General features: G+C 62.2%; 1 protein-coding gene across 3 annotated transcripts; it reads left to right on the forward strand.

Moving 5' to 3' along the window:
• Positions 1-288: 288 nt before the first annotated feature.
• On the forward strand, positions 289-18,565 carry STAT3 (signal transducer and activator of transcription 3). Of its 3 annotated transcripts, none has more exons than XM_072886026.1 (24): positions 289-386; positions 8,114-8,260; positions 8,851-8,995; positions 9,156-9,254; positions 9,699-9,794; positions 9,879-9,960; positions 10,362-10,456; positions 10,666-10,817; positions 11,257-11,415; positions 11,542-11,634; positions 12,437-12,496; positions 12,773-12,802; positions 12,928-13,021; positions 13,106-13,153; positions 13,404-13,487; positions 13,583-13,681; positions 13,867-14,002; positions 14,224-14,276; positions 14,366-14,460; positions 14,778-14,917; positions 15,318-15,533; positions 15,807-15,849; positions 16,192-16,304; positions 16,391-18,565. In XM_072886026.1, exons 2-24 carry the CDS (start codon positions 8,133-8,135, stop codon positions 16,444-16,446), a joined length of 2,316 nt encoding a protein of 771 aa, XP_072742127.1. In that variant the 5' UTR covers positions 289-386; positions 8,114-8,132; the 3' UTR covers positions 16,447-18,565. The 3 variants fall into 3 exon arrangements, with proteins under 3 accessions (XP_072742127.1, XP_072742129.1, XP_072742128.1); XM_072886028.1 differs by having other exon boundaries at positions 15,318-15,530; XM_072886027.1 differs by lacking the exon at positions 289-386 and adding an exon at positions 6,450-6,648.
• Positions 18,566-19,053: the final 488 nt, after the last annotated feature.

Below are 19,053 nucleotides of genomic sequence, written 5' to 3' on the forward strand. Positions count from 1 at the left end.
GCGCGCTGACGTCAGGGCATGCCCGGAACTCAGCTGGGTTTCCCGCACGGCCGTTCCCGGCAGCCGCCGCCCCCCCCGCCGCGCCGCCCCCTCCCCAGCGCCGCCCCGCGGCGGGAGGCGGCGCCGTCCGGGAACAGCCGGCACGGGGCAGCCCCCCCCCCCGCGCCGCCGCGAGCCGTGACCAGCCGCGGGGCGGCCGCGCTGATTGGCCGTCAGGGCCCGTCCCTCGCGGGGCAGCGGGAGCGCCGCGCCGCCATTGGCCGCGCTCGGCGTGACGTAACGGGGTGGGGCCGGGCGGGCAGCAGGCTTCTCGTCACTCGGGCAGGGTCCGGACGCGATCGTCGCCGGTACTGGGAGTTGCCGCCCCGCCTCGCCCGGGACCGCCGGTGAGCGCGGGGGGGGGGAGCGGGCGGGCCGGGGTGCCGGGGGCTCGGCCAGGGCCGCGGGTGCCCGGGCCCGTTGCTGCTGGGCCCCGGCGGCCGCTTGGCACCGGGGAGCCGGGTGTCAGGGCCCCGGGTGCGCAGGCCCGGGGCTGGGTGCCAGGGCCCGGGGCTGGGTGCCAGGGCCCGGGCTGCCGGTGTCCCGCGGGGGCTGTTGGGCCGCTGGCCGCCAAGCGCGGCGGGGCCGGGGCCTGCCGCTGGCCGTCCTGCGGCGCCGGTGGCCCGGAGCTGCCCTGGCGCTGGGCGCTGCCGCGGGGCCGGGGCTGCGGCTGCCCACCCCGGTGGGGCTGGGCCCTGGCGGGGGCGGTCGAGCGGCCCGGGGGCGGGCTGGGCACGGCTGCTGCGCCCGGGGCGGGGGGGGCCCTCTCCCGCCGCGGCCCCGGCCTGCCGGGTGGCTGCGGGGCCGGGGGCGGAGGGCGCAGCCGCCAGCCGCACGCAGGGGGTCTTTCCCGGGAGCCTCCCCCGTGGGTGCGGGGCCTGTCCCTGCCGTCGGGCCGGCGCCGCGGACAGCCGGCGGTTTCACTTTTGCTGGGAGGCGGCAGCTCGCTCCCGCTGCGGCCTGTCCCGGCGGCGGGGCCGGGGCTGGTGCCGCTGTGCCCAGCAGCAGGTGAGGGCAGCACCCTGGCTCCCGGGAGCCGTCATCGGTGGAGGTACTAATTAACCTAATCCTCTGGTCTTACAGCAAATGGGATTTCTTTCCTTCCCACAGTTCCCAGAGCAAGTCCTTCCTGGGCAGGGGCAGCTCCCAGAACCTGCTGCGACCCTGAGCTCTCGCGGCGCTGACGGCGGCGTGCGCTGCGCATGGGGTCCCCGCTCCCCAAGCACCGGTGCAGAGCTGGGTCTGTTGGTGAAACGTGCTTACACCGCACAAACTCCAACAGAAGGTTCAAAGCCTAAACAGGCTTCTCAGAGAGGGAAGTGTGTCCAGGCTGGCAGGGCTAGAGGAGCTGCCGCCTGGTCTGGTTGCTTTGAGGCCAATGGTGGGCTCACGCGGTCCATGCGCTCTGGGGGATTTAACTGTAGGACGGCCCTTGGGCCACAGACTTGAGATTGCCTGAACGAGGGTTTAGGACAGATGTTGATGCAGCCTGTGCCAGTGGTGGAATTTTCATGCTGATGAAATGACTTGTGACCGAGACTGGAAGCCTGACTGGGGGTCCTGCACCTGGGCGGGCCCAGGCCAGAAGACCTGACTCGCATCCCTAATCGAGCTGAGAGCTCAGGGCTGCAGCTTTACCCGCCCCTTGAACAGAACTGCTCGGCAACGTCTCGCTGGGGCTCTTCTGCCTGGACCAGGCTTTGGTTTGATAACCGTCCTTGCAGGCAGGAGGTGCGACGCACAGTGGCCGAGGAGCGGGTGCGGAGCAGAGCTGCTGGGTTGTGCATCTTGGGTGAATATTTCAGCTGTGTGGCCGAGCCGCCCGATGCTCTGCCCACCGCTCCTGCCTGCCGCTGGCCTGTGCTCTGCCCGCGAGCTTCCCGCCGCTCGGCACGGCAATGCTGTCCCGCATTGCTGTCCCGAGGTGTGTGTGACTCTTGTTCCACAGGCTGCACTTGCACACCCGTGTGTGCCTGTTGGAGGGGCACAGCCGGAGGACCGGCAGTGCGGGGGGAGCAGGGGTGGTGTCCCAGGCAGGGAGGGTGAGCTGCCCTGGGCCGGCTCCTGAGAAGGTCCCTTCTGCGTCTGCAGGGCGCTGGCCCTGCCTGTGCGTGCACGTCAGGGCAGTTGACCCCTGTTTCCACCCTGAAGGCGATGGCTGTCACCATCACTCCCCAGTGGAGCCTCTTCTGCTGTTTTCTGTGGATCTGTCAGAGCTGCTGGAGCGGTGGTGGCAGCGGACAGGAGGGGTGTGCGGCTGAGCATCCCATGCCCTGGGGGGGTGGCAGCCGTGTTACTCGGCTCCTGCAGCAGGAGTTAGGTTTTGGGATGGGCCCTGGAGAGCTGCTGAGCTGCGATGAGGAACAGCCAGCTGTGGCATGTGGGTTGATCTGGGAACTCAGCCCTGTGGCTGCGAGGTCGCCTGGAGCCCCCCTCTGCCCTGCACTGTCACCTTCTTCTCCTTTCACAAATCTCTGCATCACTGCTCTTTTTCCCCCTCCAGGGCTGGCTTTGAAAACTCTCCAGAGGATCGGAGCCAAGTTCTCCTAGTAGCTCTTTCAAAACTTGCTCTTGTGTTTGCCTGGAGTAGTTAGCTGCTTTGTTGTAGAAGAACAGTTTTTCGTTAGCCTGCTGATGGTTGTGTGGAAGTGGGGGGCAGCGAGGCACCTGGTGTCGGTGCAGCCGTGCAGTGCTGTTTGTTGGAAAGCCGGGGCTCCTGTGAAGTGTTGTTGATGGCGTCTGTCATGATTCCGTGATGCTCCTGCCGGTGATAACTCTGTTAATGTGACCTATGCAACGTTACCAGTAACTGAGCTTCCTCCTGCTCGTGGCCCTGCAGGGGACGAGGAGTGCCACAGTCCTTTCAAGGCCCTCTCCGATGATTCCCCTGTATGCGTTGCCCCGGGAGTCATTGCTTTGTTGTGGGGCTGCAGGTGAGGGGTGTTCTCGGGTGCGTCCCAGAAATGAGAAAGCAGATGGAAGGCAGTTGCGGGATTGCTTCCAGGGCAGCAGCCCTGTTTCACATAAGGCTGTTGGAGTGTGTAGAGCTGTCCCGAGCTGCCGGTGACACTGCACAGCTTGGGCCTGGCCCTGGTGCTCTGCCCTTGCAGGGGAGCTAAAGAAAGATGAACTTTAGCTCTTGAGCTACTTTTAGCAGCTTTGCTCTGAGCTCTGGACAGTGTGTTTACCCCTGGGCTTGCATCATGCCATGCTTGGCTCTGGCCGCATTGGTTGCTCCCTGGCTCCGTTCCAGAGACAGGAGGAGAGGCTAACCGCAGAGACGGGCAAGCCCAGCGGAATCGGAAAGGTTCAACCCTCAGCTCTTTAAACCCTGTCAAGGGAGGCTTCCTGGTGGCAGGGCTGGCTGGGGAGAGGCTCCTGCACGGTGTTTTGGGGCTGATGATATCAGAGCTTCCCTCATGCTGGTGGCTTTGACAGTAAGGAGCGTCATAGGGACCCTTTCCCTCTGGGGCAGTGGGTGCTTCGGGCTGCCTGGCTGCTTTCTGTTGATGCTGGGAGGAGCTGGAGCTCGATGCTGCACTGAAGGAGGGAGGGAGAGGAGGCTTCCTGACCCCTTCCTGCTCCCAGCTGGTCCTGCCTTCCCGCATCCTCCCCTGACTTGATGGTGGGCCGGGCAGCCTCCGTCACAGGGCTCCCTCCCCGGGGCTGCGTGCCCTCCTGTCGCCTGCTGCAGCAGAGCTGTCTCTGTTGGTGTGAGCCCACATTTTAGCAAAGCACGTCTCAAGGCTCTTCCCAGCCTGCTGCTCTTGTGGCAGCGTGCGGAGGGTTTGCCAGTTCAGGCTCCGGTTGAGCTGGGGGCTGTAAAAACTCAGTGTGACCTGCTCCTTCTGCTGAGACATCCCTCGAGGTGAGAACTGGGTGCAGTGGAACCCCTGGGGACAGCGAGCAGAGACCGTGTCCTGCCCTGGGCTGGCTGCAGGCACAGCTAGCAGGCAGCGGCCGTCCCTGCAGGCTGCTGCTCCACTCCCACGTGGGGTGAGCCCGCTGTGGTTCTTCTGTACTCGTGTGTGTGGTCTGCAGTGACTTCCTTTGCTTCCTCGGCCGCTCGCCTTGCGAGGAGATGCCTGCAGTGGGAAGAGGCAGAGCAGCTCGTGTTTCGCTATACACTAGTTCTGTTTTTCAGGGATCGGTACGATGGCGTGCAGCGCTGGGGCCCTGGTGGGGCACCGGCTTCCTGCGGCTGCGGAGCATGCGCTGCGGCGGGGAGGATCTCGCGCTTGAGCAGGAGCCCGGGCTGCCACGGTGGCTCATCCTGCAGCTATGTGTAGCAGTGAGAAGTGGCTGATTCCCGTCCAAATGCCGCTGCCGTGCAGCAGCCTGGGGGCTTTGCCTCCAGCCTTTTGGTGCTCTGCAGATTGGGGCTCTAGCACTGCCCTGAAATACCCAGGTTGTGGCTTTCTTGTGGAAGATCTGCCTGGATCAAGGGTTCAGCTGCTGCAGCCTGAGAGGGGAAAGTCCATCCATGAGCTGCTCCGCACCGGGCGCTGTGGGGGGCTGCCCGGGAAGCCAGCTCCCGTGCGACGGCGATGCCACAGCAGCAGCCCAGCAGCGCCTGTCCTCGGCTCAGGGCTGGGGACGCTGCTCTGGCAGCAGACGGGCTGGGGCAGCGGCTGCCGTTTCTGGGCAGGCTGGTGAAGCACCCCTGGGCGCAGGGGTGCCGTTGCAGTGGTGCAGTAGGAAGTGAGGTGGCTGAGCTCACCGGCAGGCAGGGGACTCTGGTGACTTGTGGGTTTGCAGCTCTTGCCTGGCCCATGTATTTGTTGAGGTTTTTCCCCCCAGAAGAAGCACCATATGGTTCACGCTCTAGTAATAGCCTCCAGTACCAAGTTAAAGGGGTTGCAAGTGCAGTACAGCCGCCTGCGTGGAGGGAGTGCTCCACGTGCTGCTGCAGCCAGACAAACAGCCAGCAAGGAGCTGAATCCACCGCAAAGCAGGGGCTTTGATGCAATGCCCAGTACCCAGCCATGAACTGTGGCTAATGGCCCAGCCTTTCTTGGTCTGCAGTTGCAGAAAGCAAAAGTTCTGGGGCCGCAAAGGCCCTGTCGCATCAAGCCAGGTCTTACTCCGAGGCTGAAGGAGTGTCTGTTGTATACGGGCTCCTGCATGGGCCAGCGTCTCTCTCCTCCTCCCTTTCACTTATTGCTCCATTGAAAACAGGCTTGGTTCACGTGGTCTTCTTTGAGGATTGCACCAGAGGGCAGTCGTTCAAGGTTAATGTCCTGCGGATGTTGCTCCTGTCTTTGGGGCTATTCGATGCTGTGAAGTTCTAAAAACCTCTTTAGCTCCATGTCAAGTGCCAGTGTCTGTCTCGGTCCACAACAGGATGTTCCTCCTCTCTCTCCTGTTACAAAAAGCATCCAGAAAAATGGGGACAGTGTCACATGCAGCAAAGATCGGAAGAGCATGACATACAGTGATGCTGAAAGTGTCAGGCGGCAGCGATCTGGTCTGTGGGCCCATCTTGGAGAAGCTGCTAGAGGAGCCCAGCTCCCTGTGCTGCCCAGCCCCTCCCGGGCGAGCGGGGACTCAGGGAAGCTGCGGGTGGGCAACTGCAGGTGGTGGCAGGGTGCCCATGGTTGTCTCTGGAAATCTGCACAAGCATCGAGCTCTGTGCCCCAGGCAAGGTTCAAAACTCCTGCCTGATGCTGCTGCGTGCCCAGGGAAGTCTTACTTGCCATTAAGACTTTGTAAATATCTGTCCTGCCTAATGAAGGCCTGCCTGGCTCGTGCGTGGAGCAGCTGCTGTCGCTGTGGGCCTGGGTCTGGTCATTGTGTCTTCGCCTGCTTCCAGCCCATTCTGGGGCCCAGGATGGAGCAGCCTGGTTTGCTGGAGGGGTGGCACGGCCTTCCTCCCGTCTGCCTCCTCGCTGAGTGAAGCTCTGCTTGCTGGGTGCTGCTCTGTGCCTCCCGGCACCCTTCCCACTGCCGGCTGGTTCTCAAACCTTCACACCTCCTGGCGCATTCACTGTGATTTCCTTCGTGCCGGCTCCTCGGGGCTGCCCCATCGCAATGGCTTGCCCCTGCAGAAGCTGCAGCAGGCTCCTGCGCCGGTGCTGCTGCGGGATGGGCTGCGGTGCCCCGATCTGAGCCCGGGGCCAGCCTGGGACTCGTGGCTGGTGCTGGCCCCCTCACCTGCCCCCTGCTCCTGTGGCACCGGCCGTGCCAGCTGCTGGTGCGCTGGCTGTCCCCAAATCCCAGCTGGCATGTCGCTCGCTGCAGTGACCTTTGGGAAAAGCAAACAGCTTTCTGCAGGGAAGTGACTTTCTGCTGGCGTCGAGCAGAGCTCTGTGCCTTCGCTTCCTGAGCGCAGCTTGCCATCCCCTTGTTAGTGTTAGTTTGATTTCCATCAATACACAAGTTGCTAACTCGAAAATTGCTTCTTCCTTGTTTCTGTTGTTTCCTGGCAGTCTCCGCCTTCTGCACTTACTGTAAGCTCTGCAGCTCCTTCCCTGCCTCCCGGAGCAGAGGCAGGCATGCGTGCCTCTGGCCGCGGGGCGCCTGGAAGACATTGGCACCAGATTAAAGCCTTGTACCTGTCGCTGGTGACCTACATGCCCAAGACCCCTCTTTCCCCCCCGTGGCAAGAAGGTAGGAAAGCTTTGGGAAATGGTGCCTCTCTCTAGGAGAAAGCTTTGCCGAAGGCAGGCACTTGGGAAGCGTGCTCTCATGCGGGGAAACTCGGAGCTCACTGGGCTCAAGCTGGACAGACGGAAGCTCAACTCCTGAAGCCAAGCCCAAAGCTGTGTTCCGTGTGCTCGGGGAGCTCCTGCGCAGCCCCGTGCAGGTCTGAGGGGTTTGACGGTGTTAGGAGCTGCCTATGACGTAACTTTTAATCCTGGTCTGACCCTGTGGTGTGAGGAGCAGCGCGAAGCGAGGCTTCCTACCTGTCTGGGTTTGTAAGAGCATCTGCGTCTGGCCCAACCCGCTTGGGGCTGCGCCCGGCCCGGGGGGACCGAGCCTCCCCGAGCCCTCGGGGTTTGTGGGCTGAGAGATCCTCTGCGGGGCCGGGGGGAGAGGATGGGGCTCAGCTTGGCAGCCAGGGCCTGCCTGCTGTGCTCCTGTAGTCCGTGCAAATGGCCACCGGCTGCCGGTGTGAGCTCTGGTCTTCTGATCTCAGATGTTTCAGATTAATTTCATGACATGTGGTGAAAAGAGAATGAGTCAGAATCTGGGCTTTATTCAGCTTTGCAACTGGGGCGGCTGGAGTGAAACCTTTCTGCTGCAGCTCTTCTCGGGAAGCTCGCCCGGGCAGGGGCAGGCTGGGCCGGGGCCGAAGCGGCCTTCTGCGCTCACCTTCGGCTGTATTTCCAGTTGAGCTCTCAGGATGGAGCAGTGCTGCCGGGCCCTCACTTTTTGGTGCTCTGGCTGCTTTGCCACTCGCCCTGCAGGCACGCAACGCTGCGTCCTGCGCTGCCAGGGGCTCCGGGGCCGAGTGCTGGGGCGCGGGTGCGAAAAGGGCTTTGCCCTTTTTGCGAAAAGGGAGTTCCTTCCCCGCCCTCCCCCAGGCGTGCGTGCCGTTATTCCCACACTAAGGATGCGGTTCTGGTCTGTGGTTCTGCCTTCCCTTGACCCAGGCCTGCCCGTGAGTGATGGCAGCAGCCACTTTTGCCTTGCCGGAGCCCAGCTTAGAGGCACAAACCGGTGCCGGTCCCAGGGCTGCTTGAACTGGTCCCATGGCTGCCAGCTCAGAGTGGGTTTTGCTGAAGAGCTCCCGGACGTGTGAGCGGCTCTGCGGGGACACGGGCCTGGGCTCATCCCTCGGGGCGCATTGGAGCTCTGCGGTGTCGTGGGCCCAGAGCTGCGCACCCAGCAGCTGCCCTGGCCCCGTGCTGCCCTCGGAGGGACGGGCGCTGTCCGGCCCTTGTCCGTGCCAGCGCTCCCAGAGCTGTGCGCCCTGGGCTCGCCGTGCCCCGGCTGTCTCTGGTTCTGGCTGCATCAGCCCTCCCCAAAGGGGAGCAGCGGTCGTGGCTGGGTCCTGCCGAACGGCTGGCGGGAGGGAGCCTGGAGGCTCCCAGGTGCCAGCTCTGAGCAGCACGCGTGCCCGTCCCACCAGGTCTCCGGAGCTGGCCAGGATGGCACAGTGGAACCAGCTGCAGCAGCTTGACACGCGATACCTGGAGCAGCTCCACCAGCTCTACAGCGACAGCTTTCCCATGGAGCTCCGGCAGTTCCTGGCCCCGTGGATTGAGAGCCAGGACTGGTAAGGCCTTGTGAAACGCTGACATGGGGACTTTGCTCGGGACACCCACCCTGGGGTGGCAGCAGGTGCCGAGGCGGTCTGGAGGAGCTCTGCCGCTTTCCCTAGGCTCTCCGCGTGGCAGGACTGGTCCTCCTCCCCGAGGCGCGTGTGATGCGAAGGGGAGCGGGACTCTGCGCACGGTGTCAGACCCCAGACCAGGAGAAGGGGGAGCTGCAAAGCGGAGGTGTCTCTGTACAGGGCTGGCTTACGCTGGCCTCCGTTATAAACGAGGTTGACACAGAGCACTGATTCCTGGATCCTGTCCAGAGAGCACGTGGGACTGGTGAGGTGCTTGTGTGCGCTGTCTGCCTGGCTTAAGGCCAGACTTTAAGCACGAGTCCAAAACCTCTCTATCGCCCTGCCCTTGCGGGTGCAGGCTGAGGGCTCAGTTTATTGGCATGAAGCAAGTCAGGCCTGCTCTGGCCCTTGCTCTGGTGCAGGTTAGGAAGACGGCTGGAGTGTTAAATTCACGGGGGGTGGCAGGGGTGCGCAGCGCTGCCTTGCCCCTTCCCCTGCGCTGGGCACCCAGCACTCTGCCCTCCCTTGCACAGGGCGTATGCCGCCAGCAAGGAGTCGCACGCCACGCTGGTGTTCCACAACCTGCTGGGGGAGATCGACCAGCAGTACAGCCGCTTCCTGCAGGAGTCCAACGTCTTGTACCAGCACAACCTGCGGCGCATCAAGCAGTTCCTGCAGGTGAGGTGGGAAGTGCTGGCTTGGCGTGGGGGCTGCGGGAGGAGCCTGTGGAAGTCCAACGGGTTCCTTGGCACAGCTCACGACCCGCAGCCCTAAAGGGTGTGGAGATCCTGGGAGTTACACTGTGCCTGCTAACCTTGGGGGTTTGAACCTTTTACAGAGCAGATACTTGGAGAAGCCGATGGAAATAGCCCGTATCGTGGCTCGCTGCCTGTGGGAAGAGTCACGGCTTCTCCAGACGGCTGCCACCGCAGCCCAGGTCAGTGGCTCAGGTGTCCTGGGGCTGCCGTCCTGCCGCCCACCCCGCAGCGCTGTGCGGGTACTCGGTGCTGTGGGGCAGCTCCAGTCCGAAGCTCCCCACTGGCTTCCTTCAGTAACGACGGCTGCTTTGTGCTGAGGGATGGTCCAGCCGCAGGGGCCGATAACTTCTGCTCTCCAGGCAGCAGCTGCTTCCTGCCAGGATGCAGCCTGGGTGCTCTCTGCCTGGGGTGGCTGTGAGCTTGTGTATCTGTCTCCTCTCACCCTTTGCGTGGGGTGCGCCTTGCTGTGCAGCCCCGCAGCTAATGCTGCGAGCAAGCAGCCAGCCGCATTGGCTTTTGCTAGTGAGGGGGTGAAGACTCTTCCTGCAAAGTCTCCTGAGGCTGGAAGGGGAGCATCCCTGGGTTGTAGCCCTGTTCTAATGCCTTCCTTGTCCCCTCTGCAGCAAGGGGGACAGGCAACACATCCAACCGCAGCTGTAGTGACGGAAAAGCAGCAGATGCTGGAGCAGCATCTGCAGGATGTGAGGAAGAGGGTGCAGGTATGCGTGCTGCCTAGGCACCTTCTCCTTTCCCCACCGTGGTGATTTAGTGCTTTGAATAAATCCACATCTCTTGCCTTGCAGGATCTGGAGCAGAAGATGAAAGTGGTGGAGAATCTCCAGGATGACTTTGATTTTAACTACAAGACTTTGAAAAGCCAAGGAGGTAACGGAAGCCCATTAGCATCTGCCAAACCAAAGTGTGTTCCTGCGAGGAAACTTGCTGGAGGGTGGTGCCTCCCGGTGCCTCCTCTCCAAGCAAGAAGAGTGGCTTAGGCTCAGAGCATTTGCATGGCAGCTGGAGAAACCTCGTCTCTTGTTTCTGTCACTGACACTGCCTCCGGGGGAGCTGAACCAGAGCTCTGCCTGTGAGCAGAGAAATGGCATGTGGAGGTGATGGCACCGCTGTGCATGCGGGAAAGCCAGCAAGGTGCTTAGAGGCTGTGTGAGACTGCTGCTTGCTAGGGTGCCTGCTCCTTCCCAGTGGGAGTCTTTTGTTCGTGTGATGCTTGGGAGGGTAGGAGGAGTCCGTGTGTGTGGCTGAACATTTCTCACCTCTCTGCACAGACATGCAGGATCTGAATGGAAACAATCAGTCGGTGACCCGGCAGAAAATGCAGCAGCTGGAACAGATGCTCACGGCGCTGGACCAAATGCGAAGGGTATGTCATGCAGCTGGCCCTCCGGATCCCCCTGGGGTGCAGCGGAGCCCTTTGTCTGGGGTGTGAGTTTGGTGTTCCTGCATGGCCAGAACCGCCAGCAGTGCTGGAAACACAGCCCTGGGCGACTTCTTTCTTGTCTGTGCATGTGAAACTTGCAGATCTCGGAGGCAGTCAGAGGGTGTTGAAGGTTCTGCTTTCTTTTTTGACAGGGTATTGTGAGCGAGCTGGCTGGACTGCTGTCAGCCATGGAGTATGTGCAGAAGATGCTGGCAGATGAGGAATTGGCAGACTGGAAGAGACGGCAGCAGATTGCCTGCATTGGCGGCCCACCGAATATCTGCTTAGACCGGCTCGAGAACTGGTAGGAGCTGGCTGGGGGTTGCATCAGTCCCTAGAGAGGTGGCGTTCAAGCACCTTCAGTGGAAATGAGCTCTTTGCCTCTGGAAACATCCTTGCAAAATGGCTTCTGATGCCTGCAAGCATAAATGTAACCCACTAGTCGGACCGATTCTCGATAGTGGGCACTAGTGCTGGAACGGTTAGCCCCAGGCCCATGGGATTTTAAGGCTGCTGTGAGAAGTTCCTGTTCCTGGTGTGTGTCTGCAGAACGTGGGTGCGTGCAGGTTTATTTTGTAACACGTGGTCTAGAAAAATGCACTGAGCCAGGAGACACAGACATGTTCTGTTGTCTACTGGTTTGGTCTTCTCTCGCACAAGTGAGGGAAGAGGAGGGCTCTGTGGGCTGGGACTGCACGGGGCTGGGCAGCCAGAGCTAATGCTGGTTCTTCCTGCTCCCCTAGGATAACCTCTCTTGCCGAATCACAGCTACAGACCCGGCAGCAGATCAAGAAGTTGGAAGAACTGCAGCAGAAAGTGTCCTACAAGGGCGACCCGATCGTCCAACACCGGCCCATGCTGGAGGAGCGGATTGTGGAGCTGTTCAGGAACCTGATGAAAAGGTGCCGAGGGCTGGGAGGGAGCTGTGGGCAGTCCCCCGGTCACAGGCAGCGGGTGGAGGGGTGGGCAGTGAGCGTGCTGGGCCCGGCCAGAGGTTTGACTGTGGTTCTTGTGCCTTTCCCCTGCAGCGCTTTTGTTGTGGAGAGGCAGCCCTGCATGCCCATGCACCCCGACCGGCCCCTGGTCATCAAAACTGGCGTGCAGTTCACCACCAAAGTCAGGTGGGTCCCTGGCCCCTGCAATCCCACTGCGCTATGGGCGTGGGAAAGGAGCCGTGCGGGGGAAAGCAAAGCAGGATCTCTCTGAAGGAGATGCTGGTGTGGATCCAGTCTCCAGCCTGCCTGGGGAGCGCTGGTGCTGGGAGGGAATGAGTCCCAGCAGGCTGGCCCTGCTGGAGTGCTGCCTGTGTGACTCAGTGCAGGGATGGCGGCTGCTGGCTGGGGCTCTGCTGCGTTCCTGGAGGCAGCTGGGGTTCTGGTAAATCCCACTGCGGGGGCGGGCGGCAGGAAGCATCAGTGCGTCCCTGGCCAGCTGCCTCTTGCCTGGCCCGTGTCCCCTGCCAGCCTCCACAGAGAGGCTGCTCCTATACCGGGCTCTGCCTGGGGCTTGTTCACCATCTGCCACCTGTGCCCCCGTTGCCCCCTTGGCATGTGGCAGCATCTGGCCACAGAGCAGCACAGAGGGTGTGTGTTCAGAGCAGATGCCTGCCTGGTGCGGGCAGTCAGCAGCCAAAACAAGCCCTCCTTGGGGGCTGAGGGGAGCATCAGTGCTGGGGACGGGTGCTGGGGCTGACAAGTCACAGGCTGGCACGCAGATGGGCTCAGGGATGCCAGAGGAGCCGGGCAATGCTGCGTCCCTGTGGGCTTTGTGGTGTGAACCGTGGTGCTGCTGGCTGGGGGATGCACGCAGCACTGCCGTCCATCCAGCTGTTCTGCAGTCTGCGCCAGATGCCGTGCTGAACTGGAGTTGTTCGCGTGTGCAGGATGTTCACGCTCACGCGCTACATCTGTTGACCCTTTGCAGGTTGTTGGTCAAGTTTCCAGAGCTGAACTATCAGCTGAAAATTAAAGTCTGCATTGACAAGTGAGTCCTGTGCTCTCGGTGGGGTTACTGGGCTGGGACTTGTTCCTGCTGCATTGGGTCAGGCTCCGTCTCCGCACCAAGGGCCAGTGTGACCCCCAGTAGAAGGGGAGGGTGCAGGGTGGCACTGGGTGCCAAGGGTTCGTTCCCACGTGGGGGGACAGCTTGGGGGGCTTGTGGGACTCGATGTTGTGATGCAGCCAGTCCCACACACCAGCTTGTCTGCATCAGGGTGGGAAGGCCACGGCCGTGACCGGGTGTCTCTCTCCCCTTTCCTAGGGACTCCGGGGATGTTGCAGCACTTCGGGGGTAAGTGCAATGTTTTGTGGGTTTTGGTTTTTTTCTTGCTTCTGCTTTTAATCCTGGCAAACATCCTACTGCACGTTTGCTCTGAGAGGGCCTTGTCAGCCATGCTCTGTCTTTCCTCTTTCAAGGTCCAGGAAGTTTAACATCCTGGGGACAAACACCAAGGTCATGAACATGGAGGAGTCGAACAACGGCAGCCTCTCAGCAGAGTTCAAGCACCTGGTAGGTACCACGAGCTCTCAGGCCGCTCCTGTTAAGGCTGTGCGCTGTCACGGTGTTGCTTCAGCCTGTTCCTTCTCTCCGCAGACCCTGCGGGAGCAGCGGTGCGGTAACGGAGGCAGAGCCAACTGCGACGTAAGCCCTGGGGGGCCGGGGTAGGAGAGCCCTTTGCCGGCAGCTCTGCTCCCTGTTGAGCAGCTGAGCCGTGAGGGGAAGCAGGAGCCCTGCCCTGAGCGGGGTGTCCGCAGGCACCCGCTGGCGTGTCGGCAGCTGCCAGACCAGCCCTGTCCACCCAGACCTGAGCAGTAGCATTGGGCCTGATGGCCGTACGTCAGGCCGAGGGCACGTGTCTCCTGCACGTTCATTGTGTCCTCTTCCACCCTAGGCCTCGCTGATAGTCACTGAAGAGCTGCACCTCATCACCTTCGAGACAGAGGTGTATCACCAGGGGCTGAAGATCGACCTGGAGGTGAGCTGTGGGTTACTGCCTGTCGCTGCCACGGGCCTGGGTGCAGAGGAGCCCTGGGAGATGTCCCAGCCTGTGGTCACATCCTGTCTTTGCAGACCCACTCACTGCCTGTGGTGGTCATTTCCAACATCTGCCAGATGCCCAATGCCTGGGCGTCCATCCTGTGGTACAACATGCTGACCAACAACCCCAAGGTAGGGCACGGCGCTGTGGGGACAGCTAACAGAGCAGCAGCGCAGGCTTTGGGACCAGAGCGTCCCGGGAGGCAGGCTGCAGGGAGGGAGAGGGAAGCTGTGGCCTGGGAGCAGGGCTGGGGCAGGGCCTGGCCCTGCTTCTGTCCCATGTCCTGCTCAGGGCTGGTTTTTTTTCCCTTGTGCAGAACGTGAACTTCTTCACCAAGCCCCCCATTGGGACCTGGGACCAGGTGGCAGAGGTACTGAGCTGGCAGTTCTCCTCCACCACGAAGCGTGGCCTCAGCATCGAGCAGCTGACAACGCTGGCAGAAAAACTTCTAGGTAACCCGGTGTGGGTGTCCTGCCCGTCCCTGCTGTCCCTCGGGGTGGCTCCCCACCTGTAAATGCAATACAGGAGCAAGATTGTATTGTTTGGGAGGGGAGCTATAATTTTCAGTTGCTTGGCTTTCTTCCAAACACCACAAACCTTGGGTTGCTCCCTGGAAATGGTGTCTTTGGAAGAACAGCTTTATCTAAATATTGATGCTCTTGTTCTCTGCCAGGGCCAGGTGTGAATTACTCCGGCTGTCAGATCACCTGGGCCAAGTTCTGCAAGGTACAGCTCCCTTTCTTCCCCTGAGCACCTTCCCTTGGCTGTTCCCTTCCTCCGAGCCATGCTCACAGCCTCTCTGCCCTCTTCCTCAGGAGAACATGGCTGGCAAAGGCTTCTCTTTCTGGGTCTGGCTGGACAACATCATTGACTTAGTGAAAAAGTATATCCTGGCCCTGTGGAACGAAGGGTGAGCCTCGGCCAGCATCGGTCCAGAGACCCGTGGTTGGGCTGGGCCTTGGGAGGGGTCCCATGAGTCCTGTCCTGGTGGAGTGGGGTGCCTTGTCTAGGTGCAGGTGGGCTCTCCTGGGATGCTTTTTCTGTCCAGGCCCTGTTGGCTGGTTCAGAGTGAAAACCCACCTGGGAATCCTTAAAATGTTGGTGGTTCTGCGGGCGGCTGGGCCAGGTCCTCCTGCTGCTGTGCAGAGGACTGGCAGGGTTCACGTGCCGGAGTAGCTGCCCCGGTGTCCTGACCCATCCTTGCTCTCCTCGCTTCCTGCTGCCCAGGTACATCATGGGGTTCATCAGCAAGGAGCGGGAGCGAGCCATCCTGAGCACCAAGCCTCCGGGCACCTTCCTGCTGCGGTTCAGTGAGAGCAGCAAGGAAGGCGGCATCACCTTCACGTGGGTGGAGAAGGACATTAGCGGTACGTTGCTCTCCTCCTCGCCGCCCTGGGTGCGGTGCCTTGCTCAGCCAGCGTTCCTGGCTCCGAAGGGGGCTTGGAACCCCCTGATAAGACACTTGTTCTTTGTCCTTGTCTTGACAAGCCCTCAGCCTAGGTTGACTCTTTGAGCCTGGGTGCCCTTTGCTGGTCTCTGCCTCCTGGGTGTCCCTGCCCACGTGCTGCCTGTGTGGCACAGTTTTCCGCAACACTGAAACCACCTGGCAGGTCCCCGTCCTGCCCTGTGCTCTGCTGGGTGCCTCGTGAGGCTGAGCACGGCCCCGGGCCCATCTTGTCCCTGCTGCTTCTGGGGTGTTGAGGAAGGCCCTGCCTTTGCCCAAGGAACGCAGGTGTCTTGCCCTGTGTCAAAAGTCTCCTTGTACAGGGAAGACCCAGATCCAGTCTGTGGAGCCTTACACCAAGCAGCAGCTGAACAACATGTCGTTTGCGGAGATCATAATGGGCTACAAAATCATGGATGCCACCAACATCCTGGTGTCCCCCCTGGTGTACCTGTACCCAGACATCCCCAAGGAGGAGGCGTTTGGGAAGTACTGCCGCTCCGAGAGCCAGGAGCACTCTGAAGCTACTGACTCAGGTAGTCGTTGACTTTCTGCGCTCCAGCACAGCTCCTGTGTCGCGGGGAGGCTCCAGGGACAGCGCTGGTGGAAGAGCCGTCACCAGCCGGGATCCTGTGCCGATCCCTGGAGGGCATAGCCACAGCTGCGCGCTGGGGTCCCCGCGGGGTGCGGGCAGCGAGGGCTGCGCAGGGGCTGGGCGGGTGGGTGCTGTCTGCGGGTCTGTGCTCCGGGGGGGGAGGAGAGCAGGGTTCCTCCTCCGGTGGCTGGTGACAAGGCTGCTCGCTCCTCTGCAGGTGCTGCTCCGTATCTGAAGACCAAGTTCATCTGTGTCACCCCGTGAGTGTTCCTGGGGGGTGTCTGAGCGCTGGGGGTCATTTGAGTGCTCAGCCTTGCTTGAGGGGGGGGGTTTCCTTCCCACCCCTGCCTGGACTCTACCTGGGTGCTGTGTGGCTCCCAGCCTGGGCAGGGGGAGACCACGGGGGCTGAGCCAGGCTCCAGCCCGTTGCCCGAACCGCAGGCCTGTTCTTCCCCTCCTGGGGCCCCTTTCCTCTGGAGAGCTCTTGGGACAGGCTGTGCCGTGCCCTGGGGCCCGTTGGGGGGGGAGAGGGGGTGCCAGAGAGCTCTGGCCAGGCCCTGACTCTGGAGGCTTCTGTGCTTTTTCCTTCCTCCCTCGGACAGCACCTCCTTCAGCAACACCATCGACCTGCCCATGTCCCCACGCACCCTGGACTCGCTCATGCAGTTTGGCAACAGCAGCGAGGGAGCGGAGGCCAACGCAGGAGGACAGTTTGGTGAGTCTGGTGGGACTCGGCACCCGAGGGGGTCCTGGCCGTAGCCACGCACGGGTCCTGTAACCTCCGGCTGTGCCTCCCCGCAGAGTCCCTGACCTTCGACATGGAGCTGACCCCGGAGTGTGCTTCTTCACCGATGTGAGGTGCTCCGCCGGCGCTTGCGGGGGCCCTCCCAGGACTCGGGCTTCCCGCCTCCAACGAGCTCCCCCGGTCTCGCCCTGCTCCGTCGCGGTTGCTCTGGGCCTTTCCTTGGGAGGAGCTGGGGGCCGGGGTCCTTGCCACCGATTCCTTGTTTGACCCAAACGAACACCCCCCCCTCCAGGGTGGTTTCCGTTCGTCTCTTTGGGGGGAGGGGGGATGAACCTTTTTCTATTTCCTTCCATAACAGTTTTTTATTATTGTTTTGCTCATTCAAGTGCCTATTAGCCTCCGATCACAGCCTCAGTTTTTACAAACGCTTCTGCAGCCCCGGTTGTGCTGCCTGCTGTTGAAAGCTGCTTTCCTGACTGCCAGAGTCCAAAAGCCCATGAAGATCGTACAAGCCCCGATTTGCCTCCGGATGCCTGAGAGGGGATCGGCCGGTCCTGGCCTCCGCACAGGTTACCTGGCGCGCTGTGCGATGGGGGTCTGTGTTGCTGCTGCCCCAGCAGCCCTCCCAGAGCTCGCGGAGGGTTCTCCTCTCTGCGCCTTTGGCCCTGCTTTTGGCCAGGAGGACCAGCACAGGGCTCAGAGCTGCAAGGTGGATGGGCCCAGGCACTCCTGCCCTGCAAGGACAGTGCTTCTGCTGGGCTCAGCCTGGGCTTTGCTGGGAGCAGGGAGTTCTGGTGGCTGCCTGTGCTTGCCACCACCTTCCTGCTGCGGGCACGAGATCCAGCTGGCTCCAGCAGCCCCAGGGCTCCTGCTGGGACAACTGGTTTCCCTGCGGTGCGAAGGCTGTCCTGGGGCAGGGCAGTGACATGTCCCACCACCAGTGCGTGCTTGTGAGCACGCACCATTTGTACCTTGGGCCTGTTTTGGGACCTGGGTATAACCACAGAGCCTGCCCAGACCATGGCTCGCCCCGTGGCCCGGCTCGTGACAGGAGCGCAGCTGTGCCTCCCTCGCTGCGCAGTCAAACCTGTTGGACCCGGGGGGGGAGGATGGGAGGCTGCTGGATCCGATGTGACCTGCAGTGGATGGCTGGCCTGGCCCTCTTCCCGCTGGCATGGCTTGTGATGTCCCAGGCAGTGGGTTTGCAGCTTCTCGGGGGCTTCACGTGGCATTTTTGTTGGAGGTTGGCTGTCGCTGTTAAGGTAGGAGGTGGCAAGTGTTGAAGGGAGCAGGGTGTGCGTAGGGAGAGGAATGTGCTGTTGGCCAGCGCTTGACGGAGATGTAGGTGTGGCGAAGGGCAGGTTTCCTTGCTCGAGGACCCGAGGAGAGGTGAGAGCTGTGCTGGCCGATGGTTGTGGTTCAGTATTTACCCCCCTCCCCTTTCCATGCAGTGGGCATGCAGACACGGATGAGCAAGGAAGGGGAGGGAGAAGCAGTGGGAGAGCTGCCTGCTCCCTCCCCCCCCCCCCCCCAGTATCTGGAAGCCCGTGGTGTTAACGGGGCGGCTGCTGCAGGGGGGTGGCACGACGGGGTTGTGTGCTGTGCTCGGCTGGGCCCAGCGCTTCGGGGCAGGGCTGTGGGAGCTGTTGGCACTGAGGCTGTGGGTAACATCAGCGGAGAAATGTCTTGCTGGGCACCAGCCCTGGGCTTTACGGGTCTCTGATGTGTCTTGATTTGGCCCTGGGTGGAGAAGAAACCCTCAATCATCTGTACCAGTGACGCTGCTGTGGCGCAGGGCGGACCCATCGCGTGGCTCTGGCTTTTCTGCCCAGTAAAGTCCGTGGGGCGTCCCCACAGCTCCCAGCCGTGGACTGCTCCCTTGGCATCGCAGCCTGCGGGCAGGGAGCCCGAGGGCAGGGCAGGGCGTAGGACTCCAGGGGAAGGGGGAAAGGGCTGCGGGGTCTGGGCCAGCCCCCTTAACTCTGTGTGGGCAGGAGCGGGTGTCTGTGGCTGGCCCTGGGGACAGGAATGCCCTGTGAAGTTGGGAGGTGCTCGGGGGGGGGGAAATGAGGGCCGTTTGCCCCCGTGCTCATGTGTAGCTGCCTCCAGCTGCAGTCACTGTAGCCCTGGGCAGCATTCAATACTGTAAAAAATTTTATTTTTTTGTATATTTTATTGCTGTATCTACAGGCTTTAACCTTCTCCAAAATAAAGGCTCTGAAGCGACGCGGTCTCGGCGTGCGAGCTCAGCTGTCTGCGTGCGGCGCCTGCCTTACCCTGCTCCGGGAACCGGGGCCTCCGTCAGCGAAACGCCGGCCCTGACGCCGGAGCTGTGGTTTGCTCGGTGCAAACCAGCCCCCCCGTGCTGCCTGCACCTGGCCCGGGCCGCGGCCCGGCACGCGTGGGCCGGCTGCTCTTATCGAGCGCGGCAGGGCCCGGCCCGGGGGGAGCGGGGGCACGGGGGGGGGGGGGCGGGTATCGCTGTGCCCCAGCCGGGCGCTGGCTTCTACCGGCGCCTGGGTCTCCTCCGCTTGCGTAAAGGAAACTCCGGTGCTGGCGTGGGAGGCCGCGGCTGTGCCGGGGCCCGGCTCAGGCCGCTCCCTGCCCCGCGGTGCCCGGGGCTGCGCCGGGGCCCCTGGGGCTGCCCCTGCCCCGGCGGCTCAGGGGGCTCCGGGGGGAGGTGACTTTCCCCGCCGCCCTTCCCCTGGGGGCCGCGGCC

Source organism: Ciconia boyciana, chromosome 22 (assembly GCF_034638445.1).
Source record: "Ciconia boyciana chromosome 22, ASM3463844v1, whole genome shotgun sequence".
Lineage (NCBI taxonomy): Eukaryota > Metazoa > Chordata > Aves > Ciconiiformes > Ciconiidae > Ciconia > Ciconia boyciana.

Coding starts and splice junctions, on each gene's coding strand:
- STAT3 (XM_072886026.1), top strand. CDS start 8,133: ATGGCACAGTGGAACCAGCTGCAGCAGCTTGACACGCGATACCTGGAG. Junction 9,255..9,698: donor CGGCTGCCACCGCAGCCCAG/GTCAGTGGCTCA, acceptor TCCCCTCTGCAG/CAAGGGGGACAGGCAACACA. Junction 12,803..12,927: donor GATGTTGCAGCACTTCGGGG/GTAAGTGCAATG, acceptor TCCTCTTTCAAG/GTCCAGGAAGTTTAACATCC.